The 27,819-nt window shown below is 38.9% G+C and overlaps 6 protein-coding genes across 12 annotated transcripts; 3 read left to right on the top strand and 3 right to left on the bottom strand.

The window, feature by feature from the left end:
- The first annotated feature begins 21 nt into the window (after positions 1 to 21).
- Positions 22 to 825, top strand: LOC128257353 (rRNA N6-adenosine-methyltransferase Mettl5). Its single transcript, XM_052988334.1, has 2 exons — positions 22 to 509; positions 569 to 825. The coding sequence occupies exons 1-2, from the start codon at positions 22 to 24 to the stop codon at positions 726 to 728; spliced, it is 648 nt and encodes a 215-aa protein (XP_052844294.1). The 3' UTR covers positions 729 to 825.
- On the bottom strand, positions 743 to 4,300 carry LOC128257352 (putative aldehyde dehydrogenase family 7 member A1 homolog). Of its 2 annotated transcripts, none has more exons than XM_052988333.1 (2): positions 4,175 to 4,300; positions 743 to 2,444 (listed from the first exon to the last, which is right to left on the bottom strand). In XM_052988333.1, the coding sequence occupies exon 2, from the start codon at positions 2,441 to 2,443 to the stop codon at positions 818 to 820; it is 1,626 nt and encodes a 541-aa protein (XP_052844293.1). In that variant the 5' UTR covers position 2,444; positions 4,175 to 4,300; the 3' UTR covers positions 743 to 817. The 2 variants fall into 2 exon arrangements, with proteins under 2 accessions (XP_052844293.1, XP_052844292.1); XM_052988332.1 differs by lacking the exon at positions 4,175 to 4,300 and adding an exon at positions 3,044 to 3,146.
- Positions 3,053 to 7,503, top strand: LOC128257351 (uncharacterized protein KIAA0825 homolog). 2 transcript variants are annotated; one of them, XM_052988330.1, is made up of 9 exons: positions 3,054 to 3,264; positions 3,615 to 3,748; positions 3,819 to 3,922; positions 4,035 to 4,116; positions 4,180 to 4,941; positions 5,173 to 5,584; positions 5,675 to 5,939; positions 6,246 to 6,445; positions 6,738 to 7,503. In XM_052988330.1, exons 2-9 carry the CDS (start codon positions 3,674 to 3,676, stop codon positions 7,460 to 7,462), a joined length of 2,625 nt encoding a protein of 874 aa, XP_052844290.1. In that variant the 5' UTR covers positions 3,054 to 3,264; positions 3,615 to 3,673; the 3' UTR covers positions 7,463 to 7,503. The 2 variants fall into 2 exon arrangements, with proteins under 2 accessions (XP_052844291.1, XP_052844290.1); XM_052988331.1 differs by lacking the exons at positions 6,246 to 6,445; positions 6,738 to 7,503 and having other exon boundaries at positions 3,053 to 3,264; positions 5,659 to 5,895.
- Positions 7,504 to 9,372: 1,869 nt separating this feature from the next.
- LOC128257371 (uncharacterized) lies at positions 9,373 to 13,829 on the top strand. Of its 2 annotated transcripts, XM_052988361.1 has the most exons (6): positions 9,373 to 9,542; positions 10,256 to 10,388; positions 12,625 to 12,685; positions 12,735 to 12,809; positions 13,279 to 13,530; positions 13,597 to 13,829. In XM_052988361.1, exons 1-6 carry the CDS (start codon positions 9,540 to 9,542, stop codon positions 13,721 to 13,723), a joined length of 651 nt encoding a protein of 216 aa, XP_052844321.1. In that variant the 5' UTR covers positions 9,373 to 9,539; the 3' UTR covers positions 13,724 to 13,829. The 2 variants fall into 2 exon arrangements, with proteins under 2 accessions (XP_052844321.1, XP_052844322.1); XM_052988362.1 differs by lacking the exon at positions 9,373 to 9,542 and having other exon boundaries at positions 10,206 to 10,388.
- Positions 13,830 to 14,216: 387 nt separating this feature from the next.
- On the bottom strand, positions 14,217 to 15,378 carry LOC128257184 (cuticle collagen 34). The gene has a single exon (XM_052988060.1). The coding sequence runs from the start codon at positions 14,889 to 14,891 to the stop codon at positions 14,217 to 14,219; it is 675 nt and encodes a 224-aa protein (XP_052844020.1). The 5' UTR covers positions 14,892 to 15,378.
- A 38-nt stretch (positions 15,379 to 15,416) lies between these two features.
- LOC128257183 (glycogen-binding subunit 76A) lies at positions 15,417 to 27,560 on the bottom strand. 4 transcript variants are annotated; one of them, XM_052988056.1, is made up of 3 exons: positions 26,476 to 27,560; positions 20,158 to 20,377; positions 15,417 to 19,546 (listed from the first exon to the last, which is right to left on the bottom strand). In XM_052988056.1, the coding sequence occupies exons 2-3, from the start codon at positions 20,323 to 20,325 to the stop codon at positions 17,504 to 17,506; spliced, it is 2,211 nt and encodes a 736-aa protein (XP_052844016.1). In that variant the 5' UTR covers positions 20,326 to 20,377; positions 26,476 to 27,560; the 3' UTR covers positions 15,417 to 17,503. The 4 variants fall into 4 exon arrangements, with proteins under 4 accessions (XP_052844016.1, XP_052844019.1, XP_052844015.1 ...); XM_052988059.1 differs by lacking the exon at positions 26,476 to 27,560 and adding an exon at positions 23,603 to 23,623; XM_052988055.1 differs by lacking the exon at positions 26,476 to 27,560 and adding an exon at positions 23,434 to 23,595.
- Between the last annotated feature and the right edge of the window lie 259 nt (positions 27,561 to 27,819).

The raw sequence follows: 27,819 nt of genomic DNA on the forward strand, positions 1-27,819 counted from the left end.
GAATCAACAGGAGCCATCATAATGGCCCGAATGAAGCTGAGAAAGCTGGAGGAGTACCTGCAAGGTGTTGACGGCTTCGAGCAGCCCAAGATCTTGCTGGAACAGTATCCCACACCGCCGCACATTGCCGCCTGTATGGCCCATCATATGCAGGCGCAGCACGGCGATATTGAGGGCAGGCTGGTGGGAGATCTGGGCTGTGGCTGCGGAATGCTCAGCATTGCATCCACTCTGCTGGGTGCCCAACTCACAGTGGGCTTCGAACTGGACGGCGATGCGGTGGACACTTTCAGAAGCAATGTGGTGGAGATGGAACTGCCCAACGTGGACTGCGTGCGGGCGGATGTGCTGCAGCTGGCGGGGAGTAAGTGGGAGAAGTCCTTCGACACGGTGGTAATGAACCCACCATTCGGCACAAAACACAATGCTGGCATGGACATGCGATTCCTGGAGGTTGCTCTGCACTTGGCCAACACATCGGTCTACTCCCTGCACAAGACTTCAACAAGGTGAGAAATTAACTAAATTTTACCCTTACTCATTTGATTGCCTATAATCTTTTTTCCAGAGCCTACATCCAGAAAAAGGCTCAGGAATGGGGCGCCCGTGGCTCTGTGATTGCCGAACTCCGCTACAACATCGATGCCAGCTACAAATTCCATAAGCACAAGTCCAAAGACATTGAGGTGGACTTCTGGCGCTTCGACATCAGTGAAGAATGGAAATAATTAACTCGGTTGCATTTAATTTTGGACATTATTTATGTATTTTAAATTGTAGCAAATAGGAAAATATTAAAATTGATCATATCTCTTTTCTACTCCACATTGAAGACAACGCCCTGGGCGCAGGCCAATTCGCCGGAGTGATTGACTGTGATGGTGGCCCGCTTGCAGTACTGTTTCCATGCATCCGAACCGGATTCCCGACCTCCACCCGTGGCCTTCTCTCCACCGAAAGCTCCGCCAATCTCGGCGCCATTGGTGGTGGTGTTGATGTTGACGATGCCACAATCCGAACCCCTGGCTCCAATCCACTTGAAGGCCTGTCCGATGTTCTCGGTGAAGATGGCAGAGGACAAACCCTGCTCGACCTCGTTGTTCCATTCGATCGCTTGGTCCACGTTTTTGGCCTTGAGGATGTACACGATGGGTGCAAAGGTTTCGCGATGGACAACGCTGGCATCGTGAGCCAAACCAGTGATCACAGTGGGTTCCACGTAGAAGCCATCTCGCTGGATAACCTTGCCGCCAAAGGCCACTGTTCCACCCAAGGATTTCGCCTCCTCAATGGCCGTTTTGTAATTCTCCACGTTCTGTTGCGTGTGCACGGGACCGACCAGAGTTTGTGCCTCCAGCTGGTGACCAATCTTGGGTATTAGCTGTTTATATTTGCCAACCAGCGCCTTCACAAACTGATCGTGCAGCTTTTCGTGCACAATAATCCTTCTGGTGGTGGTGCACCGCTGACCACTGGTGCCAATGCAACCAAAGAGTGCTGCGTCCAGGGCCATTTTCACGTTAGCTGATTCATCGATGATCAAGGCATTATTACCGCCCAACTCGAGGATGACTTTGCCGAACCTGCGCTGGACTTCCACGCCCACATCCCGACCAGTTTGGCAGCTGCCAGTGAAGGACACAAGGTTCACTCTCTTGTCAGCCACCAAAGTCTGACCCACATCGGTTCCTCCTTGGCAAAGGGACACCACCGGCGGGAGATTGTTCCTGCGCAGCACATCGGCCACAATTTTGGTGGTGGCCACCGAGACCAAGGGCGTGCTGGGAGCTCCCTTCCACAGGACACTGTTGCCAGTGGTCAGCGCAATGGCCGCATTCCAACCGAAGACGGCATTGGGGAAATTGTAGGCAGAAATGACGCCCACCACACCAAGTGGACGCCAGGCTTCCAGAATCGAGTGATCGGCCCGCTCGGAGTTGATCAACTGACCGGAATAGATCCTGGACAGACCCACTGCATAGTCGCAGATGTCGATGAACTCCTGAACCTCACCCTGACCCTCGCTGTAGATCTTGCCCACCTCCAGGGAGACGAGCTTGCCCAACGGTTCCTTGTACTTCCTCAGCTCATCCCCGATTTGCCGGACGATTTCACCTCGCACGGGCGCCGGAACCTGACGCCACTGCTTGTAGGCCTCCACGGCCAAGCCGATGGTCTGCTCCAGCTCCTGGACACTTCCCTGACGCACTGTGGCAATCGGCTGGCCAGTTCCGGGATCATAGCTGGTGATGGAGGGACCGCGTCCCTGCCACTGACCGGAATAAACACCCGGATTATCCCGCTCTAGGCCCAGTTCTTTAAGGAAACTATATTCCGGTTGGTCAATCAGGAACGATGTGGACGATGAGGAGTAGCTGGCGGATTGGGTGACCAGTCGGCGGGGTAGCGCCAACTTGGAAAGATTTCTCAAATGTGCCAACATGCTGCAAAAAGTTAAAAAAAAACTTGAGTTTTTAGAAGGAAATACAAGTTATCATATAAATATTTATTTATTTATTTAAGATTCATCATAATACTATACTTTTATACTCTTATATGGGTATTAAAAATGTAGATAAATGGTGTCATGAAAGAGGATATTTAATTGTAATTTAATTATCATTATAATTGCATTGTTTTGCAGAATCATAAATATCCTATTTTTTTAATAATTGTTATCAGACACTTATACTTTCGCTTTCTTAAGTTCAGTTAAGACTGAATTGATATCAAAATACTAAATTAACACAATTATTTTTGTACAAATCCATAAAGTAACAATTTTTTTTTAATTTTTAATACTTGTTAATTTCATTTTTTTAACCTTCATATTAAGATCATATGTTGTTTTTTATGAAAAATTTTATTTCTGGCGCAGGAGAGCGAGAGGAGATTTATGGATTACTGATTATGCCCTGATACCATTCTTATCGAGCGATAAGAGCAGAGCTCCGTCTGTTTTCTGGTTGCTGGCTGGAAAGTTTTTTTCAGATCCCCAGCAGAGCGGACCCACTGATAGCATCTCAATTGAGGCGGTACTCACTTGGAATGTGTGTGCCCGGTTTGAAAGTGGACTGTCCGAGTCGCAAGTCAATTATCAACTGAGGGCAGATCTCGCTTTTGTTGCCAGCTTATCGCAGTCGTAAACTGAATTAAATGCAAGGAGAGACGGTGGGGAGCTCAGTGGGCGTCTTATTAATAATATTAAAAGAATTGAGAGGTTGAGTGCAGCATGCAAATAAAAATAAAGCATACTTTCAGATGGTAAGTCAAAAATAAAAACAATTTGGTTAATTTAAACTTAAACTTATAAAACTTAAGTAATATTAAAACATATAAGTTAAATGTGTAAAGTTTTTGTATCTCTGTTTTCTTTTTCGCCAAGAAAACTAAAATATAAATTTTAATTTTTGAATAAGAATTCGAACCATTTTTAAATTTTCATTAAAAATGTTAATAAAAAAAATTTAGAATTCATTTTGGAAAAAGCCCCAATAAAAAAAAAAAAACAAATAAATAATCGCTTTTTTACTTTCGAATGACTATCCATCAATTGTACTAATGATTCTGTTACCCTGGCAACTAGTAAACTAAATAAACTGTTTGTTCGTTAGCACACATTGTAAGGATAGTTTTCTGTTTTATAAAAACTTGATCAAATAAAACATACATAATGGAAGTGCTTGAAGAGGGAAATTTAATGGACAGAGTGCCGATTTTACTGCAGCGCGATCTCGAGTTTTACCAGGTATTATTTATATATATTATATATATCCCATTGGTTGTCACTTATGTAATAACACCATCATTAAAAACAGACTCATCAACGGGTACTCCAGGAACCAATTTGTTCAGGAGTTGTGGGTGGAAAACTGGATTTTCCACGTTACGCTTCCTTTGCTGCTATTAAATTAATAAGATGGTAAGTATTTAAAACATAGTGGAGACAAACATCGGTTTATTATTTTTTTTTTTCAAATCTAAATGTGGTTCTGCTGTTTTTATTAAGCATATAATGACTATAACTTATTCAGGTGGGAAGATGAGTACTTTGCCTCTTACCGAAGGCCGTCTGGACTTTTGCATACCGAAAAGGAAATGAATGAAGGAGATTTTGTAAGTTAATATTTTATTTTAAAAGTATAAGAATTTGATATATATGTAGTTTGCTTACCCTAGTCCAGTGTCACCGTGAAGACCTCTGATCCGGATAAGTTTGTGCAGCTGGTCACCAAATCGGCTGACTTACTTCTGGAGCACGTTCATCGCCTTTCGCAGGAGTCCTTGGATCATGCCGACTTATCCGTGCTCACTGCCACAATTGGAGCTGCTTCGCTGGTGAAGAATTCCCTCAGTGTTTATATGCAGGCAGCCACCACCACTATTTGTCCCCCGAAAGGCGATGAAAAGGGTGGTGCTCTCAAGCTCAGTTTCAAGCAATATTCCCAAATGTCAGAGGCCTTGGCTGAACGACTACTGGATCTCCACTGCCGATTACTACTACTCTATATAATGCAAGATGCCGATTGTCTGCATTGGGAGGATACTCAACCGTTTTTCGAATCGGAAAGGGGTTCCTATACCGTTCAGATGTGGTGGCATTATATGAGGGGCTCCAAAACCGATCTGTGGAATTCGGTGCCACCGAAAATGGCTCAAAAGATATTCGCCGGAATGCTAAACGAAACGCTGAGTGTACTGACTGTGCGATATACCCAGATAGTGACCAGTGTGGCTAGATCCACACTCCATCTGGTGGACATCTGCAATATGCTCCTCTGCATCGCTGAACTACTGCCCCATATTTGTGAAAGTGGTGAGGCCTATGTGGGATTGCAGCTAAGTAATCAGAGCGTTATCCTCAGAGATATTCATGCAAAGTGCAGGGAGCTCTTCTATTGCCTCCTCCTAAGGGGTTCTCCGCTTGGAGTGCTTTCCAAGGTAAGACTTTTGAGAGTGCGAGTTATATATTTAGTAATTTACAATTCAAGGCCTGCAAAACCTTTACGTATATTAATTATATATATATGGTGAAAATCTCTGTCCTTTTTTGGTTGAATAAAACTACATAATTAAATCTTAGTTTGTAATTACCTTGAATTTGTCCTGTTATTTTAGAATTAAAGTAGTAGGAGGTTTTATAATAAATAAATCTTGCATTTATTCTTCTAGGTTTTTCGTAAGGGCTTGGACAACATGGAAATGTTTAGCTCTCGTCACGGTTTACCCAGTGCTTGGATTATTTTTGCTCTTCCCAGATATTTTCCCAAGGAGCAGTCCTGTCAATGGGTCACCGAATTCTCAGATCTTTCTACCAACACAGCTATTTCCTTGGACTTAAGGGTTTTACTCGCCTTTCCCGAGGCAGATTGGTCGTATCTGCTGAAGATTCTGCTGATGAGAGATGCATATCTTACTGGCATTATAATGCGACATCTGATGCAGCATTTACCTTCCGCGGAAAACTTTAAAAACGTGGCTAAGATTTCATTTACCAGCGCCGAAGGGGCTCCTCAAAAGTGCGAGGCTTTTTTGTGTCGTGGCGAGTGCTTTAATGTCACCGATTCTATAGCTGGGGATATAGGTAAGTTGGTATAAATTGCGAATTAAGAAATTGACTGAGAATTGTGAATTAATGATTTTGTAAACTAAAAATAGATTCTTTTCCGAACAGACCCCGTGGGGCAGTCCAACTACCAAATTGTCCTCTCACTTACTTACTTAGTGGTAGCCGTAGGCAAGGCGGTGGACATTAAGTCCTGTCTGATAAAAACCCTAGAGGAGCATGCGATTGCAGGGTGGAGCGATTGCCTGGACAAAAGACAAGTGTGGAACCAGAAGCGAACTCCCTGGTTGGAGGCCATCATGCACTTCGTATACCCTGTTCTCGATTGTGTGGTGGATATGTTAGTTAATGCCGTGGAAAATGGAGCCAGCATGTATGTACCCCAAGTCAAATTTGTAAAGTACTTAATTTACGTAGTAAAACAATGTCTATAAATCAGATCTAATATTGACTTTTCCGGAAGGAGTATTATTTTCAAAATATCAAGTATACGCCGCGATAACTTTGTTTTACAACTTAAAGGAATCCTTTTTTATGTTTTTTTTTAGTTTCCAGTTTGCCTTACAAACTAACATTTGTAAGTGCATAGTCTAAATACAACAAGAAATCTGAAGCACTTGAATACATTAAAGATGACATAAATAAATGGCACTTTAAATATAAATAAAATGCCCTACAGGTATCAGGCGATGTCTTTGGCTCTAACGTGTGTCTCTGAGATCTGGGACTGTCTTCCCGAGGGGCTGTACAAAATTGCTTCTTTGCTACAGGATATCATACCAGTTTCGACAAAACCTTTGGGGGATTCAGTGCTATTGCAGGTGGTTTTTGCAGCTCTCTATACGGAATTAATAAAAACCGCAGAGATGTATGAGCAGGGTGAGTAATAAATAGTTGTATTATTATGTTGCTGTAATTTTTATGATGGAATTAGATATTTAAGTATGTGGCTTTTTGATTATATCTTTAGTTTAATAACTAAATTCTCAAATACATAATTTAACAAAGTTGAAATAAAATATATTGAACTGTGATTTTATCATGTTATGAAATAATTTAAAGACTCAAAAAGAGTAAAATAAATAATATTTAAAATATGTACTTACTTGATATTATTTTTTTGTCATTCATATCACTAATTTATAATTAATCTATATAAAATTATTTTCAGCAAAAAACGAAGAAAAGGCCGCCATATGCTATTCCATATCGGAGGCGATTTGCTCAATTGACGAAGATGACAAGCACACGGATCAGATCGAATTGTTTCTCAAACAGGCCAAGGAGAGTATTAATTTGGACACTGATTTCGGGGGAACAGTGGGTGGCAATAATCGAGGGGCTGGCGGAATGAGTGCTGTGAGTACCATCAAAATGGATGATTTGGCCTTGACAAATGCGGAATCAGATCGTCTGAGCCACAGTCCACCGAATAACTATGCCATGGAGTTGGATGTCGGCATTGCAGATTATATAGCCGAGGTTCTGGTCAGTGATGTTTTGACCACAAACATTGGAAAACAGGCCCTGAAAGTGGTTTATAACTATTTGAAATTCAACAAGGACTGGTTACTCGAACAATTGGGAACGGGCGATAATGATCCGAGTCCTTTTCAGGGTGTTCAGGGTCAGAATATCAAGGAGGCCAAGACCTCCGTGCTGAGGTCCATGTTTTTCATTGGCAACACCCCCTTTGACCAGCTGCTCACGGGCTCTCTGAAAATCGACTATGTCAGTTGGCTGCAGATGCCGTTGTCCTTGAATCCGGAAAGGACCTGGCTGCATTTAACCAGACGCTGTGACTTCCAAGAGGATGCCAAGCTGTCGCTGCCCGAGGTCGCCATGGTGGCCGGGATTACCAAGATAATGAAGCGGCGCAAGGAGTTTCCCAAGTGAGCTACGCGGGAAGCGTCATTAGCATCGCGTGCACTCGAAGACATTTGGGGTAGCCTTACGTATAACTAAAATTATTAATATACAAGTAAAATAATAATTAAATTATTTAAAAACTTGATTGCTAGTGGAAAACTAATTAAATAACCTAATCAAAAAATTCTTTAAAATGAATTTATGTACATACCTACATACAACAAAAATAATTAGCCAAACTAATTTATATGACTATGTCAAAGGGTATGAAAAATATTTCTAAAATGTTTAAGTAAAAAATATGATTTTTGAGTTCCATCTGCATTGTAGAATATATGGGACAATTTTGATTTAAGGTACATAAAATGCAAGAGCTACAAAATAAAACAAGCTAAATCCATTTTTAAAATTTAAATACAGTAGTTAAAAGAAGTACAGAAAATTATTTCTAAATATTTAAAGGCACGTTAATTTGATCCATTTAAATTTTTAAAAAATATAACAAAGATATTCATTTTTTGGACGTCCTTTTAAGCATTTAAAAAATATATTAATTAAGATGTTTGTATCACATAAGAAAACCACGTCCCAACGCTTGCAAAACAAGAGTTGCTGCAGGTCACGATGTAAAAAAAATGTGAGTAAATTAAATTTTCCGAGTGTGGGGCAGCTGTGAATTATGTCGTAGATGGTGGCGACAGTGGAGGGTTTCCTCGGGGGGATGGCTTCCCACTTTGGATGTCATTAACGCCGCATAATGCAAACAAGTCGTCTGACGATAGGCACCTTAGCAAATGCACAGCACAATAAGCTGAGGGGCTAAAAAAATATTTACTTCTGCTCCCCCCTGAATTTATATAAGTATATGTGAGGTTTTGGGGGCGGTGTGGCAACCGAAAATGTTTTTGCCCACACTCTGCGTAGTCGCCTGGCACTTGGCAATTGCTCAGCTTTGCTCTTGGTCGTCTTCAGAGCTTCTTTTTGCCTCCTGCCACTCCGTTCCTCATTCAGCCGGTTATGAAAATTACTGAAACGTGGCCAAGGGGGGGTGGGGGGAGGGTGTGATTCGGCAGGACGAAAGCACGCACACACAGGACCACACTAGCAATAGCAACAACATGAGGGCACAGGACAACGTGACAAATAAAATCAAGCTGGAATTGGTAAGAAAAACTGCAGGACTATAAAGACTGCCTCAATGCGCTACATTTAGCAACTAATTGATCACTGCCAGTTACCATTTTAAACGACATTGCATTTCAATTTAGCTATTACATTTTAAGCTATTATAAAGCACACTTTTATAATTAGGTCCTTAAAATAGCCTTAAGCAGAGCTTACAAACTGTTTAAAATAATGATATTTATAATTTTAAGAAAATTTTATTAAGAGTTTAATTTTAAAAATAATTAAACACAAGGTAACGCGCTGATGAAATCAAGTAAATAAGTTTGAATTATAACTTGAAAGTTACAAAAACTAAGTAAATCAAGTTAATAAGTTCGAATTAAAACTTGAAAGTTACAAAAATTTAAATAGACATTTCTTATAAATAACAAAAATTTTTTTTAAAAAAGTACAATATTTGATAATTGATTTATCATTTTTTATTAATAAATAATATTGAGTGTGAAAAACAACACTTCTGTCTCAAATTTCATTAAAACAACATGGAATTAATTGTGGTTTCCATAAATCTCAACATACAAATATGTTTTTTGTGAGAAGCATTTAAAAAGAGATAAACGAGAGTGTCCTTTCGTAACAAATCAACTAAGCAGTTTCGAATGCAGCGCCCCATTGGCTGGCAACTGGCTACAAAGTCGGTGGCAGTAGCAAAGGCAGCCTCAGCGGCGACTCTGGATCTGACTCCGAAAATAGAAACGATTCCTTGCTTGGTCCTTTCATTCAGTTTCATTCAGCTGGCGCTGCTGGAAGCGTGCGGACGTTCGTTGTTTAGAGCTCGGTCATAAAGTCAAGTGCCAAAGTGGCAGTGGCACCTTACAAATAAAATTAAAAAAAAACACAAGAATAAAAAGGAAAAATTGAAACCGAAAAAAAAAGAGAACGAAGAGGGCACACAACGTGCGGGTGTAAAGTGCAAATGGTAACGGTAATTTGCAGACATTAGTTGCCATACACACATACACACACGCAAACGGACCGGTGATTAAATGCCGTGGAAAGAGAGGTGCGAAAAGTGTCACATTACGCATACGCAGCGTATGCCCAAATTAAATGCTGGAATTTAAAAGCACACAACGAGTGGTTCTTAGTTGGTACATTGGAAATATTTGTCGTAAAGTTATTCGGCCACTTAGTATGCCAAGCACGTCGAGGATTTTTGTGATGTGGATACGGCTCTTTGATTGTTTTATTAGCTATTCCTTTGGACAGTAACTTTGAGTTTGCTATAAAAATATTTAAAATAAACGTAAAAGAAAATAATGGTTATAAAACAAATATAAATTTGTCATACATGACATAAATAAAAGGCAAAAATAATTAAAAACGCTCAAACAAAATGGAATATATGAGTTATTAGACATTTTTCGAATTCTAACATAGAGTATATAGCGCATATGCTGAGAGTTATTTATATAAATAATATATGAAATTTTGAATTGAATAATAAATAAAACTAAAATAATAATATAATTTATAACAAAACGGTATATAAATGCGTTAATCGGTTGCTATTATATGCATCTTTTGTGCCATTATATAGCCTTAAAAACTTGAGAGACAAAAAAAACAGTAACAGCAAGCATTTAAAAATAAATAATTTATAAAATAAGTGTAATATATATATATTTAAAGTTGACCATGAGTCAAATGCAACTGCAATCGCAACGCGTTCGCCGCGGACGTCACCATCACCGTCATCAGTCCGCAGAGCCTTGCGAGTGTTTACGTCCTGTGATAAGAGTTTTCGGTCTGCTGACTTCATTCGGTAAGCTCAAGTGCCTGGAAATCCATGCCAGTGAAATAAAATTCCTCGCTCGGTGCCCAGGTGACCCCCTGGTCTCAAGATAATGCCAATCACGATATGGGGTTATGATGCATGTGCATGAATATATGTATGTACACTTCTCTTTGGTCCTTTTCGGAATGTTTACCCTTGACAAATCGTAGGAAATGCTTGTGCATAGAAATCATAGCCCCAGGATATGTTGAGTGCTGTGGCTTATTATATTTCTTGGCACTGAAAGGAAATTGTATGGCTAAGATGCTGAATAGGGACATGTTCTTATTGGCTGCTTTTATTGTTCCATTCAATATAAATTATTATAAAAGCCATTTTTCCGTAAACACAATAGGGGTGGATTTTCTGGGTAAAAAGAGTTAAATTAATTTAAATAAAAGCCATCTCCATTTTACCAGAGAAAGTAGGTTAATTTATTTAACACAATATACACACACATAGGTATTACCTTAAATTTAATATTCAGTAACAATTTTTGTACAATCAAATTTTTGGTTGAATGCTTGTTAGCATAGTGCAATAAATAGAATTTTAGTTTAGCTTAAAAGTCAATTAAAGCTGCACAATTTAAAATTACATATTTCTCATCATCAATTTCATAAAATTGATTATTCGTTAAAGCTAGCTTTTGTTGTGTTTTGTTGTATTTTTTCTCTAACAAATTAAGACAAAAAAATGGTGTAACAAACTAAAATTTGTGAACTCATGAATACAAATTAAATGTATTTAGCAGGCATGGAAAAATAATTGATGGATTAAAAAAGTAGCAATTTAATATAAATTCTTTTTTAATTAAATCAATATCTATGGATGCAGTTTTCCACCCACTTTTCATCATTCCAAACTATGGAAATCCAATAAAATTTTTTCATCGAATTTTTTCGGCCATCTGGTGCAGTTATCAAAGTTGGCTTTAACGCTTATCATGGCCAATCATAACGATTTTCCGGCAGCATCTGACATTTCCTTAATACTCTTCAAATTATGCACCAACGTTTTTTTTTTTTTTTTAATTTTGATAAATTGCTGGCTTGCAGTATAGCAAAAACTTTGGGTCAAGTTCAAACTAATTTCTTTGCAAATTGTTTTGGGGTCTATTATGGATGCAGTGGCACGCAGAAAAACAAAGTATAAAAGTTGGATGTAGTTCTTAAACCTCGCAGAATGGGGAAAGAAGGATGGGGGTTTCCCAAGGAAATCCTCTGTCAGAGCCATTAACAAGGCATTGGCCTCTATGCAGCTTGCAGCTTGCAGCTAACATCTCGCATCCTGTGCCAAGAGCAGAATTTTCCCCGTCCCGATTTTCCCCCTTATCAGCAGCTTTTCCATACGGTCGACAATGAGCTTTGTTGTTAGCCTTTTGGCGCCAGCCATTCGCCAAGTTTCCCCTGCCTTTCTGGCCCCGATATCTATGTATTTTCCCTCCATCGCTTTCAATTATCCAGATAATTTTTGCATGTTTTTTCGATTTCCGCTTTTTCAAATTTGTTCCGATGACAGCATTTAATGTAATTGGTTTGGTTTTCGCTCTGCAGTTTTATTTAAATATCAGGCATATATCTAACTGACTTAATCTGATTGGTTTTTCGTGGCTCGGCATAATAAAAACAACTTAATTAGATTGGGTTTTTATGGTGGGCAAATGGGTGGCCATATCTTACATATTGGAAGTGGAAGTGGATTTGGTTGAGACCAAATGAGGGGCCATAATGTGGCTAGAATATGAATATTGTAAGGGGATGCTTGACAAAATTTGCGAAGGGCGATTAATAAATTTGTCAAGAACTTTAATTCCTCATAATTATAAAAGTAAATTGTCTGCACAATTATCTGAAATTTTTAAAAAAACAATAAAAGTTTATATTATATAACGATCAACATGTTATTACTTGTTATATTTTAGCATACCGTAAAACATTTGTCTCAACACTTGTAGGTTTCCTGGAAACCATTTTCAAGCTTTGAAACTCAATCTATAAACTTCTAAAGCACACCTCGTTTCTTTTCATTGGTTTTGTATTACATTTTATGGCCTAAGCGTGGTAAACAAAAAAGCCCCAACTCAATAAATATGCTTATAAATATATTTGCCTAGACAAAATCACATTATTTTATAGGCTCATTCAAGGGTAACGCTCCTCGTTTCAACCCGCCAACAAGAACCCCCCGCATCGAAACTTTCTTAAGCCATTTTTCATTTCAGTTATCTGCGGCGTTGGCGTTGATGTCTACATGCATGGCTATCGGGCTGGTCTTTACATCGTGTAAGCCAAAGATCCAATAACCCCAAGAAATTTATTAATTTCTGGTTAGTTTTTCAGCCGTGCTGGTAATGTTCATAGAGATCAAATGGCTTGTAACCATTTTTCTGCAACTACAGTGCTCAGAGTGGGTATCATTAGACATAAGAAACTTTGTTTGATTTAGTTTTTATTTTGTTTTCCCATTAAAAAAAGTGCCTTTTCTTACAAACTATTAAAACGTAGTGCTTAAATTATCTTAAAAGTCTTTTCCCCCGATAGAGTATCAAATTTAATCCGAGGACATTTTTTACAATCCAGCGTAAAAATAGAGGAAAAAGTTGTAAGAATCGTTTTAGTTTGCATAGAAACTCACCTTTTGATACTGAAACAAAATAACCATTATTAATTTAGTAGAAAATGTTTTGCTATCTGCTTTACAAACTTCTGTCTAATAAGATTAAACCTCGGTAAAGGTCCAAAAAAATTTATAATTTAAAGATTAAATAACCCGATTAGATTTTTATTTATGACCAACTTCCTTGACAATTTTTCTCAGTGAAATCTATTGCTTTAAATGTATCCATACACATATTCATGGATATAATTTGTTGCAGGGATAATTACCAGCGGAGGTCCTGCAGCTGCCTGAATTGCTGGCGTCTTTCAGCGATTTGTGGCGGATGGCGACCCACTCCCGTTTATGCGGTCATCGGCATCTGCCTGATACTATATCCCCACAATCTGTGGCTTAGTTATGTGGCCGGAATGTTCCTGATACTCCTTGGTGTCCTCAGACTCTGCACGCTGCTCAGATTTAGTCCCTCGAAGGCAGAGGAGGGCCTCCTGCCGCAGTGCGACTTTGAAAAGTGACGGCATACAACGAATATCCATGTTATTTGTTTTAGTAATGTCTATTTGTTTTGTGTTGATAGGGTCTCCAGTTTTGTGGATAATATGGAGGATGATTTCGCAGAGCTTAGCGCCTCACAAGCGGCCTTGGATGACGAAGCGGAGGAGGAGGGCGACGACCCCCCGGTTATAGATGATGATGTTTGCTAATAGTTAAGATATACTTATATTTTTCTCATTTGAAATTTAATTTCGATTTTTTGCCTAAAGTGAGATTTTAGATTATTTTAAGATATCTAATAACATACAGTTTTTAAAGAGGTTTCGATTGAAAAGTTAAATATATTGTGTTTTTATACCTGGAAAAAAAAGTAAACTTATGTGACCTATGTATTTATCCATCTTTATCGGTAGTAAATATTGAAAAAGAATGGTAGGGATCTCCATTTCTAGGTTGTTGTATAGTTTGGTTCTGTTTTGTAAATAAGAATAGCTAAAGCTAAATTTTAACAATGTAGTAGGGCTCCCTGTTTTTTGAGGAAGGTTTGGCGTTTTATAAGATATTTACAATACTATTAATAATTTTGGTTTTGATCCGAATTAAATGCCAAGATAGTATTTTATCATTTGCTTAAACTTCCAGTCCCAAAATAATTCCCAAACATGCAAAATTTTACTTGGTTAGTTGTACTATCGATTTAATTTAATTTCTTCTTTTATTGGCATTTGTGGTGAATGGATTTCTATAATGACTGAAGGCCAAGATGAGGGGTTGTTTGTCAGTCTGATCCTCTTCAAAAAATCTTAAAGCTCGCTCATCGCCATATTCATTGTCCTCCTCATTGTAGTACTGATCGTAATACCTAGGAGGTCCTTTTGGTCCTCCGCCATGTCCTGGTCCATGTCCAGGTGGTGGAGGTGGTGGTGGGTAGGGATAGGGCGGATACGATCCCCCGGGGTAACCAGGTGGACCCTGTGGACCAGGTAATCCTGGCATACCGTGATAACCCTTATCTCCCTTGGGTCCCTTCTCGCCAGGCTCACCCTTGGATCCTTTCGGTCCGGGATAACCCTTCTGACCCGGCTGACCCGGTGGACCAGGAGGACCTGGAGGACCCGGTGGGCAGTGGCAGTGCTGTGGCTGAGGCGGAGGCTGCGGATACGGATAGCTGGGCGGGTAAGCCGGCGGATGATGATGATGATGGTGATCGTAGTCCTCCTCAATAATCACTTCCTGTGGCGGCGGAGCTGGAGCCGGACTACCAGTTTGCAAGGTAATAAGTCGAGGCACAGAGGCATCATCCTTGGCGCAAACACCTCCGAAAAGTACCACCAAAATAATCCAGTTCGCAAAGCGAACTTCCAAATGCGACGACATGCTGTAAACTAACCAAAATCAGATCATTGTCACATCTTTTATATGGGGACAATGCCCTGAAGAATGGCAATCGAGGAGAATCATTCAAACTACCGTTAAAATAGCTCATTTCAGATTTATACACATTGTCTGGCGATCCGACTTATGCAAATTCCTCTTGTTTGATAAACTAAGCCAACTATTTATAAAGTGTGCATAATTTGCATAAAAATCAATGAACGTGCTGAGTTCTTAAGTCGTTGAAGGAACTTTCACACTAAATGGGTGTTCGACTTTGTGATTGAGCCATGAAAAGTGAATTCTATGGCTTAATAAATAAAAAAAGACAAAACCTAATACTGTGAAAACAGCAATAAAATTCATAAAAGCTTTAAAGGAAATCAGAGCATTTACTTTAATTTGGAGTAAACAAAATTACTTACCTGTGCTAACATTTTGAATATTTTAGTGTGTACTATAAATTTAATTTTTCCCCTCAAATGCCAGCTGCCATTCATTTAATTTCAATGCACAAAAGAAAAAACATTTAAGACATGCAAAATGTTTCTGTTCGCATTGTTATTTTATTGTGGGTTCTTTATTATTCTTTTGTTAGTGTGAAGTGGAACTCATGCCGACAAAAGCCCCGCCCACATAAAAACCTTAACAAATTTCTGGTTTTTGGGCAGATCTCATAACATTTTCTCGCTCTTCTCACGAAATACTCACGCTTCAGTCTAAGTCATTTTGTTTTGTTGGGACTTCAGTAATTTTTCAGTGGTTTCTGCTACTTTAACATATAGTATATGTAAATAGTTGTAACTTTTAAAGTTCATTTTTATTTGTTGTTTTTGTTTTTTTTTTTGTTTTACACATTTTTGCTATGCAATAAACATATTTAATATTTATTTTATGTTAATCATAAATTTTGTTTAACTATTATTCTTTTTTCTTTCGTGTTTTCGGTTGGAAAACCTTGAGGTAGCTGCGTTTGCAATTAATTGTTATAAGTATTTATTCGCTTGTTTATCCCTGATATAGGCTTTTTAAGGTTCTGTTGTGGATAAGAAGAGTTTGAATTGTTTTTATTATTTTGTAAAGAAACAAAGATAAGTAAAAGAGTCAACAAAAGAGGAATAACTAAATTTTATATTTATTTTATTTTGTATATATATTTATATAATATTACGATATATATTACGCATCAACATATACATAAAAAATATTGAAATAGTGTAAAATAATATTAAAGAATATTTAAAAAAATCAAACGTTATAAGAATATCAACATTTAAGAGAAACAAAAGTAAAGGTTTGCCTGTTGCGTCAGATGGTTTGAAAAAGTCTTTTCGATCGGGGTACAAAGATCATAGGATTGGAGTATTTCCTTTGGAACTGAAAATAGTCGGGCATAGTTGGCAAAAGTAAACTTGAATTGACTAGATAATGGATGTTGGTTAGTTAAAGTTGACTTTCGACATGGTCTCTGCGCTCGAATGGTTCTAAAAACTTGTCTACAAAATGATCTGGCAATTGTCGAATGAGCTAATCGTATAGTTGCTCTTACGAAACGAAGAGTATATATAGTAAATGGTGCTAAGCTCTTATACTTCTTAGAACTGTTGAACTACGATTAATCGCAATTAATCATCTCACAAAAATTAATTCCTTAAGAAGACATCAACTGGCAGAAGTCCAATCTTACAAACCCAAACCAACTGGCAAACAAACCTAGGAACAAACCAAATAAAAACTGGGAAAAAAACTGAAAACAGAAGAAGACATTGAAGAAACTGATCTGATTTTTAGTTTGTTATCACTTGCTCTTCTTATAACATACGACTAACAACTATCTTTGGGATTCATTCGAACTGTGTTGGCTTTTGTTCTCATTCGCACTACTCAGGCTTGTTTAATTTATTATTTTGTGGCGCTCCTTACTTCTTGTTTAACCCTTCCCTCCTTTTCGTTCTATAAAAATATAAACAATTTTTGCCTTCTTGAGGAAGGGTAGGGTGATTCGATTTATGGGTGTGAAAAAGTTGAAAAACTCTTGGGGGTGGTAAGTAATCTGTAGACAGTTCTTGGTAATTTTTCTTTAGTATTTATAATCTAAATCCTTTTTTTAAAATCTGAGTTTTAATCTAGGTTTTGCTTATTAAGTGGTTTAAGCCCTCAATTATATTTGACATATTTATAACTGTTTTTTTTTTTACCAGAAAATAATCAAAACTGAAAAATTAACGCAGCTTTTAAATATAAAGACGTTCTTTGATTGAAAAAGCCATTTTAAAACATTAGTTTTGTAGGCTACCATTCCTGATACTCTTAAACTTGTCCATTAACAACTTACTCACACCCAGAATTTGTAGTTTAATATCGAAACATCCTATTGAAGAGGTAGCCCATCGAAGGTAGGTATTCTGATCCGTGATCTCTGACTGGCTGGACATCTGGGATTTGGGGCGGGATTCTAGTTCGAATTTATTTAAGGGGACATAGACACAACCTCAGGGTGCGGGAGCAATCCCAGACCTTGGTGTCGTGTCCTTGGGTATGTTAAGGGTATAAGTCCTAAATGGGGTTATGTGGACTCTAAGCCAGTGCCCGTAGTGCAAGCCCATCGCCACCGCCTAGTAGAAGGAGCTGCACCAGGCATCGCCCGCCGTGGGGCTTAGCAATCCGACCAGACTGGCACCGGGATGGCCACTGGTGGTAACGGCGCCAGTCACCACGGACGGAGGCGATGCCGTCGAGCTACATGTGCCGGTGGCATGTGTCGAACTGGGCAGACACTGGAAGCAGTAGTTGGCCCCGTAGTTGTTGTCCCAGAACTGCTGTCCCTTGCATTGGAATCGGACGGCGAACTCCAGCCGCTGGCCCACGTGCAGCGAGTTGCCGAACAGCACAAAGGTGAAGATGTCGGAGAAGCCGTCGCACGAGTTCTCCACGTAGTTGGCCTGCAGATCGGCATAGCTCCGCCATCCGTCCAGCGAATACCTTATGTGCACTGACTTGTGGAAATCGAGATTGCGCACGCGCACCGAACCGGATATCGTCTGATTGATATTATCCGAAACGGCGGCATTCTCCAGCGACACCTGTTTCTCGCGCACCGCATCGAGGAACTTGGGCAGGCCACCTGGCTGCTGGAACAGTGGCATCAGTAGCTTATCCGACTTGGGACCCAGCTGGAGCGGCGGCTCCGACTCCAGTATCTCCAGATCCTCGAACGCCGACTTCGGTATGGTGGGTATCTCGTCCAGGAAGGTCTTCACATCGGCCAAATCCAAGCCAAGGACATCGGCAAACCGCACGATCTTCTTGCGACCCGGAGTTCCAGGCGGTGTCTTTCCTGTCTTGAGCGAGGAACAACGCCGGATCCTCTGAGGTCGACAATCGTCCTCATCATCTGTGGTATCTATGCCATGACTGTGCGTTGCCCCACTCTTTTCCACCGCATCCGTGGCATCCTGTTTGGCCTGCTCAATTTGGGCCACGTCCACATTGACGGTCAGATTGCTGGCCGATTTGTCTGTTTCGTCCACGCCACTATCCGGCGAAAGTTCGACGTCTCTGGTTTCCTGTGTTGTCCTGTCGGGGGAGGAGCTCTCCTCCGTGGGGGTTCTTTCGGGGGAGGTGACTGTGGGTGATTTGTCATTGGAGGATTCCTCTTGAACCCTTTCATTGGGGGTTTCCTCCTGGACTCTGTCACTGGGAGTTTCTTCATGGACTCTGTCATTCGGGGTTTCTACCACGACTTTTCTTTCTTGAACTCTCTCGTTATGTATGTCTTCGTGAACCCCCTTCTGGAAGCTTTCTTCTTGAACCCTCTCCTGGAAGCATTCTTTTGGAACCACCTCTTGGTGGCTTTCTTTTGTAGCTCCCTCCTGTGAGATTTCTTTTTGAACACTGTCGTTAGGGGTTTCCCCTCCAGTAAAGGTTAACTCCTCAACCCTCTCAGTGAAGACATCGTGATGCAATTCTTCTGGAGCTTTGTTTGTAGGACCAGCTACCTCCAGTATCTTCACATCCTCCAAATGTCCATTCGTAAGCTTCTCTTCTTCCACCCGCAAACTGATGCTATGTTGCTGCAGTTCACTGAGGATCTGGGCCTGTAGGAAGGCCTCGTCCTCCGGCTGAATCGCATCCTGGCCAGCTGCCTCTTCCTCCTCATCCACCCCATTGACCAGTCCATGTCTTCCGTTCAACTGTAGCGTATTCACGTAATCCTTGAGTTCCGAGGCTGGCAGCTTTTGGTCCTGGGCAGCTGCAGCTGTGGATGTGGAAGCGGATGCGGTTGCGGATGTGGGTGCGATTGTGATTGCGGATGCTGATGCTGATGCGGATCCAGATGCAGTGGCATCGAAGTAGGGACCATCGGTGCTGCTGCTGTGACTGCTGGCCATGGAGGCGCAGGCGTAGCCCGATTCCGCCGTCGAGTTGTGCGGCGTATTCGAGGCGGTTTCGATCAGGCGCAGGTACTCGCACTCGTCCACCGGACTCCCCGGCGACTCCAGCTCGCAGTCGAAGTCGAAGAAGGAGTCGGACTCATGGCGCAGCGGCTGCAGGTCCGTCACCGTCTGTTCCGAGTCGTGCGAGTTGACCCACGTGTTCGTGCTGGTTCCATTGATGATGGGCTCATCCTCCGCATTGCCCTCGCCCTCCTCGGTTGTCTGCAAGAATTCGGATATTAATTAGATTGCTCACTAATCGAAATCAAAACCAAAGGTAACTCTTCATAAATTTTGATAAGCCACAACAGATATATTCAAGCTGGAGCAGTTAGGATATGCAAATTATTTATGTTCAACAAAAGTTTTAAAGTGAAGTAAACTCTTTAGTGATTGATTTTTTTATTATATTAAGTAATTTTTAAATATTTGTTAAAACAAACACACATTGAGGTTTTCGGATGTTCAATGGAAGGCAATTTTATTGATTTTATAATTTAGTTTATAAAAAATAAAAACGCCACTTAAAATCAAGGGATCAATTAAGTTTAAATATAACATTTTGAATATCTCTCTATCTTATAAAAAATTTGTATATTTTCTGCTCTAAAAAGAGCTATAAAAGAAGACTTGTGCGACATAAGTTAATTGGTCAACGAATTTCTAATTAATTTTAAAAGTTCCATTGCTCGAACTTTCTTAACTAACAGTTATTAAATGTTGAACTAGTTTTAGAATGTTAAGCCCATTCTTCAATTAAATATTTATAAAGTATTTTTTAGTTATGGAAGTTCGACTACATTTGATTTTTATTAAATAACCTAGGAATTTACCTGTGATCCCAAGGTGCGCAGCTTGGAGGACAGACTCCGTGCGAATGCCTCGGCTCTTCCGCGGCACGAGGACATCCCTATGGTTGGGATGATGGAGATGATGCTGCAGGGCGGCCTGCTGTCCGGCGTGCTGGTGTGTGTCAGTGGTATATCGCCGGGATCGTTCATTTACGTCACGTCGAATCACAATCGGGTATGGTGCAACCGATCTGCGGAATATCTGCAAATATAGGACCATCGGGATATATGACGTGAGTGATATATTCAAACGCGATGAGCAATTTTTAAGTAAACAAATAAATTCACATGAAAAGTTGTTTTTCATCACTTTTCCTTTCCGTTTTTGCCATGTTTTCGATGGCATTTAAAAACAGCTGGGAAAATATTTTATGCAGTATATCTACTTTTATTATCCTCATCGCATTTTTCATTTCTCTTTCGTTGTCTTGCTTTTTTTATTTGATTTAGTTGGTTGTCATTAAAATTAAAATATACTATTAAAGAAACATGTCGGTTTAATTTGTACTGAATTGCATAATATGCAAAGCAATTCTTCAGAATTACTAAGGGAATTTTTCAATTTCTTTGTAAGCATTTAATCATTAATCTTTTGAAAATCAATTATAAAGGTTGTAAATGGATTGAAATAAATTTCATGTTAGTTAAATGTTAAAATTATAATTAAATTATTTTAACAAAAAATAGATCACAATTTTGCAATTAAATGAATATGATATTAAGAATATTTTTATTTTTTTTGTATGTATGTATATTTAAATCCACAATTTTAAATAAATTTTTACATAATTAACTATGTTTTGAACTGTTATGACTGGCTTTAAAATAATTTATAATGTTTTTGAAAACACTACGTGAGTAATTAATTGGTACTTTGTTGTTATAAGTCAGGTGATGAAAACCCGTGATGGTTTGTCCCACGAACGATGTCAATGAAAATCCGCAATGAACCGGGTGACCATAACAAATTGTTAACACCTCTCTTTTTGCTCTTGGCAGATGGCACTATTATTGTTTTCATTTTGCGATGGCTGCACGTGCTTTACCTTTGATCAGGTGTAAAGCCAAGCCACGCCCATTATTGGATCTATTTAATTAGAGCGAGAGGGAGCGATTTAATCGAGAGAGAGGAAGTGCCGCCCAATTAAGACATCAGCGTTTTTTTATCTTTTCGAAATTAGATGCGCCAATCGAGACGAGACAAAGTCAATTGGCCTTGAACTTTTCGCGGCATTTCTTTTTTGTCTATTTTGATTTTCCGTCTCTTTTGGGTTTATGTATTTTACTTTTTATTTTTGGCAGCATGCATAGGAAATTTAATTAAGCAGTAAAACGAGTAAAAAGAAGTACAAAAATTTAATTGAAATATTTTCGCTCGCCAAATGGCGTCGACAAAGATTTAAATAAACAAAACGATCGTCTGACAATCGATCGATTAAGGAGGTCAAAATGCCGATCTCTTTAAAATTTCCTTAAGTTTAAATAAAAGAATGCAGGTCTGTTTGCAGCCATACAGTATATAGATGCCACTGCATATGAGGTGCTGCCACTTATGGCAGATATTTCATGATTCACAGACATCCCTTGCAGCCCGGTACCTTTATTCATTTTTTTTAGCTTATAGATAAATTGAATATTTTTTGGAGTTCGGCCAACTGGCTAAATGCGTTTTGGGCGCTAATGACGTTGGGTCAAGAGAAGCATTACAAAACGAAAGGATACATTTAAAATCAAAAGTGCTTTAGAATTATTGCTTAATTACGTTTGTCTTCGCTTTTTGCCAAATTAAGGGAAGCATTTATAATAAATTTAACGTCTGAGAATACAATAAAAACACTTCAGAAGTCATTAAAATTTAATGAAAATATTTATGTAAATTTCTAATTTTCTTATCATATTCAATAAGGGTATATAAATATGAACTGCTAATGCAGCGACTCAAGCTCACATTTTATAAATAAAATATTTGAAGAGAAAAAGAAATGAAAATAAATAACACGAACACGAAGTCTATAAATAAGCCTAAGACAACATATGTCTTTGACTTCTATTTTACGGCCAAAGTAACATTTCCGTTTTTTTTCTTCTTATATTTTCCTATTTTATTTGCGATTCTCTCACATTTTTTGCTTGGCGAATATACGCTTTGTTTTGACGGTAACTGCGTAACTGCAAAAGTATCTTATGCTTCAAGTATTTGACTTAAGTAGGTACACGCACTGACTGAGGAGACACCCATAAAGCCGCTTAATTGAATTAAATTGGGGAAAATGTACGGAATTGATATTAAAGTGGACACCCCAACGACTCACGCAATAAAGAATATATTTGAATTATGCTTGATTGGTACACATCTAGTCGATGTCTTTTACGATAAAGTCAAGGTGCTGCCGAGGTGCCAATTTTATACAACTATGTTGTTATTGTATATAAATAACACTCTTTTATTACTCACAAAATTTATTGGGTTTTCAAAAGGATTTCACAAGTATTTTTCCATTTATTATTATGCTTTAAGATATTTTCCGTTTTGATTGTACATTTATTTTCCCATTTACTTAGTTGTGGCTTAATTCTGCCTGACAATGGTTTTACCATTAATATATGATTTTATTAATGAACATTTAAATGCATTTATCATGGCTAACAGATTACTTAAGAAATTACGTGTAATTTTAAGGTATTCCCTTTTTACAAACAAGCAAGAGAAACCATAATAAGGATTGTTACAAATTTTAAACGACGTTTAAGAATATAACATTTTTAACGAAATTGTAGAAATCTGTTTTCAAGAAATAATTTGTAATTTATTTATAAACAGACATTCTCTCAAAATATAAACTAACAGACAATCTTATCAACTTTATCTCCCAGTTGCATTTGTCATGTCAATTAGTTAGTCACTGGTCCAGAGATAGATGCGCCATTAGCTGTTCACACCATTTAAATAGTTCGATTAGATGTTTCTAAGCCTACAACTGGAACTATATATTTTTATTGCCGGCCGCCGGCTTATCACCTGAACCACACATGATATTTGCCAGTGGGCGATGGGTGAGTGAGTGGGTGGTTTGGGTGGCATGGGTAGTTGGGTGGCTTGGGTGGTGCGACGGGCGGTTCACTTAATCATGCTGCGCCCGAGTCTCGATTAAGAGGCGTGATAACGAATTTGCAATTTTATTTATAGCAATCAGAATTGACCCGCGAACCACGAACGCTTCTCTCACAATAGCACTCATTTGTGGACTTTTCACTTACACTAGGCGACGGTGAAATAACCGATTTTCTTAGGACTTTAATTATTGTAAATATTAAAGTACCCTGGCTATTTCGAATTATAACAAAAATCGAAGGAAACCACCGGAAGAGCACTCGAACTGCACCACGTCTGCAGCGTCACGGTGTCGGGCATGCACTGACTACCCACCGATCTTTTTGTTGTGTTTTTGGCATTCAGCAAATCCACCCTGATTGATAAGGCAAAATCGGAACGGATCGGATCGGATGGGATCGGATGGGATGCGATGCGAGGCGATGCGATGCTGCGATGGACGATCGAATCGAAATCGAAGCGCAGCGCAGCGGAGCAAAATCGCAGATCGCAGCCAAACACTGCCCTCAAGCAAGATTGCACTCACCCCGCATCCGCATCCGCCTCCTCGGGAATCCGTATCTGTATATGTAACTGTGCCTCTATATATCTGTAATCGCAGTGCATCCTAAAAGGTAGCTACAGCGCCCCCTCTACACTCACCGCTCTCGATTCTAGATTCTCGATTCTGGCAGACAGTCGATGCTATAGACAGATGCTCGTGATCAGTGACGTCGCAGCCTCGGATGTCTGTCTCAATCTTAATCGTAGCTAACTGCTCTTTCAAGTGCCCTTTTTTTTATTGGGAAGTACTTCAAAATGAAAGAGCCACTTGCCTTTAATTTAATAAATTTATCGTTTTCCGATCTGAAGATTAAGGTATAAATTTTGCTCAAAAATTGTTCAAGAACTTAAAAAATACGAAAGTTCACAAGTCTTTTAAAAATAAGTCCAAGCGCTTTAATTATTCCGGGCTGTTGTTTAACCCACAGCGAGCAAATAAACCAAATTGGTAAATACTGTAACATATTGATTTGGCCATATCAACCGTGTTACCGTCAGATAAACTATCAGCATTTGAAAAAACCTTCCGGTACTGCCCGCTGTGATTGTGGGATTATAAATAAACCCATATACATATATGCCCAATTTGGCCATTCGATATGAGCCTAATCAGTGGATAGTTATTCGCATTTTGTTGCTTAAGCATGAGATTAGGTAACTAATTTGTTATTGTTTGGAATTGGCGCCGGAACAGTTTATAATCCTGATTTGGCATTACTAAACGAATTGAGTTAGATTGATGGGTGACAGAAGGGATCGAAGGTGATAAGATTGCTAAGCGGATCGTTGAACTGTTCTACAAAGAAAGTATGCATCGAAAAGCCCTAACAGGCTATTAATTATGAATTTGAAGAGTGTTTATGAGATAAGATTGTACGGAACTAATTTGGTAGTTTGTTATGAATGATTAAAAATAGCAATAAAATAATTAAGTTAATAAATTAATTATTTGCTAATAACTTACAATTTTACATTCAACAATTTTAAAAGATTTTAATTGAAATCTTTCTTTGATTTGATTTGATTAGAACTTGATAAAGAATATGCATTATTTATATTTAAAAAAGAATTGAATGAAAGTAAATGTGTCTATGGTAAACTGAAGAATGAAATAATTAATTTTAACGCTTTTTAAATTAATCTGAATGATTTATTTGAATAAGAATAGAATCTACTTGAATTTTCAGTATATAGAACTAAAGAAGTATCATTAGAGAACATTTTCACGCTGTCATTCACTGTCGCATATATCATTAGCATGATTTCTTTTCGGACTATTTTTTTTTGACCGGCAAGTGCCGCCCACGCTTTGAAAAGAGCTCAATAGATACGTGTTCCACTCATCAACAAACCACAACAGCTGACTGGTTTTTAATTTATAAATAAACCAAAATTAATAATATATAATGTTAAAGGGGAATTAGCTGAAATTAAGGAAGGCGCATGTTTCTCGTTGCCGGGTTTTCGAATTTTCGATGCTCCGAACCCCATCAATAAAATCGAACTTCTCCGCAATCAATATGAAATACAAGTGGATTACACGAGCCTCGTTTGAAGCGTTAATTTGCCTTCAGTAATTTTATCTATCTATCAGATACATTGCACGCGTCTGTGTGGGTGCGTGTGTTCGGATGTGGGTGGTTCCCATATTCCAATTTTTTTTCTTTTTTGCTTTTCAGCAGCGCGTGGACATTTTTATTTATATTTGTATGACATTGCTACCGAACTAAATGTCAAAAGCAAACAAAGCCAAGCACCGTGAAAGGCAAAAAAAAAATGTGGAAAACGCCGTTCTGAAAACTCGGTTACAGATACAAAGATACTTTAGGGAGTGGAAGATACTTTTGCCTTCAACTAGCTTTCGCTTTCCTTTTTTTATGGTTATTGTTGTGGACCCGAGGACTGCGAATTGTTTTGGCTTGTTTTGATTGTTGTGATAACGAGATTTCGATTGTTTTGATTGCAGAAGCCAAGAAAATGTGCTTACAGAATCCATGACATTGATTAAGCAAGGGACAAATATTATATAAATATTAACAAATATTAAAAAGTTTTTTACTAAAATGGGAATAAATAAATTATGTAACTCAAGTTACAAAAGCCGACATTCAAAAGTCTGTTTTAGTTTTTACTGATTTTACTAGTCTTACAGTTGTATTTTTAGTTTCTGCTGACAGAATTATTATTTTTGACTAAATGTAATATTTCGTTATTTAATCATTTAATTAAACCTTAGCTGTTTATTTTTGGACTTCCAATTATTAAATTAAATAAGATATCAGTTCAAGAACCGGTATATCAACTTTATGTTCCACTTCACCCATAGAACATGCAGTTAATTAAATTAATTGTTATAGTATGGTATAATTATTGAACCCCTGAACTTGTACCCAATTGAACTTGTTCTGACTTATAAGTTTAGTTCATGTTGCTGATAAATGGCGAAAACTCCATGTCCATGTTGAGCAAACGAAGCTTTGACTTTAAGTGGCAAAGCCAATGTCAAATGTATCTGATGGATAATTGCAGGCAGCATCATTTAATAGCTTGTAATAATAAAGCATCACGCAAAGTTTTGTATGAAACACGCACTTAATTATGTTACTTATGTGTACGATTTCTTATAATAATTAGGATTTACCAACCTGGTGTTTTAATATTATTCCAAGGCGTTCCCTTTTTTGGCCTTTGCCAGCGTTTTTATCGCGCACGTCGGCGTAGCAATAAAAATAATTGCTTGTCAATAGTTGTGGCATAAATATCGCCTACATATACCGATTTTGGGTATATATATATATATATATATTAACTATATATGTTGGCTTATTGCGTGCCCCGTTGTCGTTTATGTTTAGATGCCAAAGGAAGTGACCCCAGTTTTTGGGGGAGAAAGGTTACCGAAGGATATACTCGCCAGTCGAGAACTTTCACTTTTATTCGCCGCACACACACACACACACGCACACAGTTACACCTTGCCGCCAGGGGGCGCTTGTTAGATAACACTTTCTTTTTGTCGGATTTTTCAGATATGTTTGCTAATAATTTTTATTTATATTTCTGATGTATGTATGGGAATTCGTTGCAAAATGTTATTTATTTGGCTTTTATTTAGCACACACTCGTTTTGATTTCTGGGTTAAGGCTTTTGGTAAGGATCCGTCGGGAATTCTCGGCTTTTTTCACGAAGGCACGCGAAAATGTTGTTTGACTTTAATCAAATTTTCACTTTTATTCAGCGCAGTTGTTTTTGTTTTGGCCCTTCTATATTTATGTATTTTTTATCCTATATTATTATTATTATTATTTATATTTTTGCCAGCGCTGAGTGGCAGCCGTGGCAGCAGCGCCCGTTGGAGTGGCAACGTTGGCGACTTGGTCGCAATAAGAGTGTCATTCAAGGGCATTGCAAGGTCGCAGCAGTTGCGTCTTTCGCCCACTGGCAACTGAGATGCGAGAGCGCCAAACGACGGCCTCTTTTCAGTTCTCCGATATACACAGATACAAAGATTTTCGAGAATAATTTCGTTTGTTTGTTTTGCATATTTTGCTTGCTAAATCCGAGGAGACGAGAGGTACAATTGGGGGAGCGGGTTTGCCCTAGTCACGCAGCGGTTTAATTATTATTAATTTGCCCAACCAATCGGTGTATCTGAGGGACACGGCCTTAGCCTAAAGTCTTCTACCTCTCGAATCGCCCGTTGGGGCCTCCTGTCGTGTGGCAACTGAGGCACGAAACGCCGAAAGTTGCAACTTTTCAGGCCTCTCACTTTCATTCTCGCCGCTTCTCTGGCCAATTCTCTCGGGAATTCTCCCTCTCAGTGGGTGGCTTTTGGGGGGTTCTGCTAGATATAGCACGGGTTCTAAATGTCAGCGATAAGAGAGAGCAACTCGGTTGAGAGAGTACACTTCAAGCAATGGACAGTGGTGGTTGACCAGAAAAATAGTACAGATTTTAGCAAAGTCTTATCTATTATATATTGAATTCC

This window comes from Drosophila gunungcola, assembly GCF_025200985.1.
Source record: "Drosophila gunungcola strain Sukarami chromosome 3L unlocalized genomic scaffold, Dgunungcola_SK_2 000002F, whole genome shotgun sequence".
Classification (NCBI taxonomy): Eukaryota; Metazoa; Arthropoda; class Insecta; order Diptera; family Drosophilidae; genus Drosophila; species Drosophila gunungcola.

Bases quoted from the DNA above. Each gene is read 5' to 3' on its own strand.
- LOC128257351 (XM_052988330.1), top strand. From the start codon at position 3,674: ATGGAAGTGCTTGAAGAGGGAAATTTAATGGACAGAGTGCCGATTTTA. The intron at 3,749-3,818 runs GTATTATTTATA...CATTAAAAACAG, and splicing joins GCGATCTCGAGTTTTACCAG to ACTCATCAACGGGTACTCCA. The intron at 4,942-5,172 runs GTAAGACTTTTG...TTATTCTTCTAG, and splicing joins CGCTTGGAGTGCTTTCCAAG to GTTTTTCGTAAGGGCTTGGA.
- LOC128257184 (XM_052988060.1), bottom strand. From the start codon at position 14,891: ATGTCGTCGCATTTGGAAGTTCGCTTTGCGAACTGGATTATTTTGGTG.
- LOC128257371 (XM_052988361.1), top strand. The intron at 10,389-12,624 runs GTAAGCTCAAGT...TTTTCATTTCAG, and splicing joins CGGTCTGCTGACTTCATTCG to TTATCTGCGGCGTTGGCGTT. The intron at 12,686-12,734 runs GTAAGCCAAAGA...ATTTCTGGTTAG, and splicing joins CGGGCTGGTCTTTACATCGT to TTTTTCAGCCGTGCTGGTAA.
- LOC128257352 (XM_052988333.1), bottom strand. From the start codon at position 2,443: ATGTTGGCACATTTGAGAAATCTTTCCAAGTTGGCGCTACCCCGCCGA.
- LOC128257353 (XM_052988334.1), top strand. From the start codon at position 22: ATGGCCCGAATGAAGCTGAGAAAGCTGGAGGAGTACCTGCAAGGTGTT. The intron at 510-568 runs GTGAGAAATTAA...TCTTTTTTCCAG, and splicing joins CTGCACAAGACTTCAACAAG to AGCCTACATCCAGAAAAAGG.
- LOC128257183 (XM_052988056.1), bottom strand. From the start codon at position 20,325: ATGAACGATCCCGGCGATATACCACTGACACACACCAGCACGCCGGAC. The intron at 19,547-20,157 runs GTAAATTCCTAG...GAATTCTTGCAG, and splicing joins TGCGCACCTTGGGATCACAG to ACAACCGAGGAGGGCGAGGG.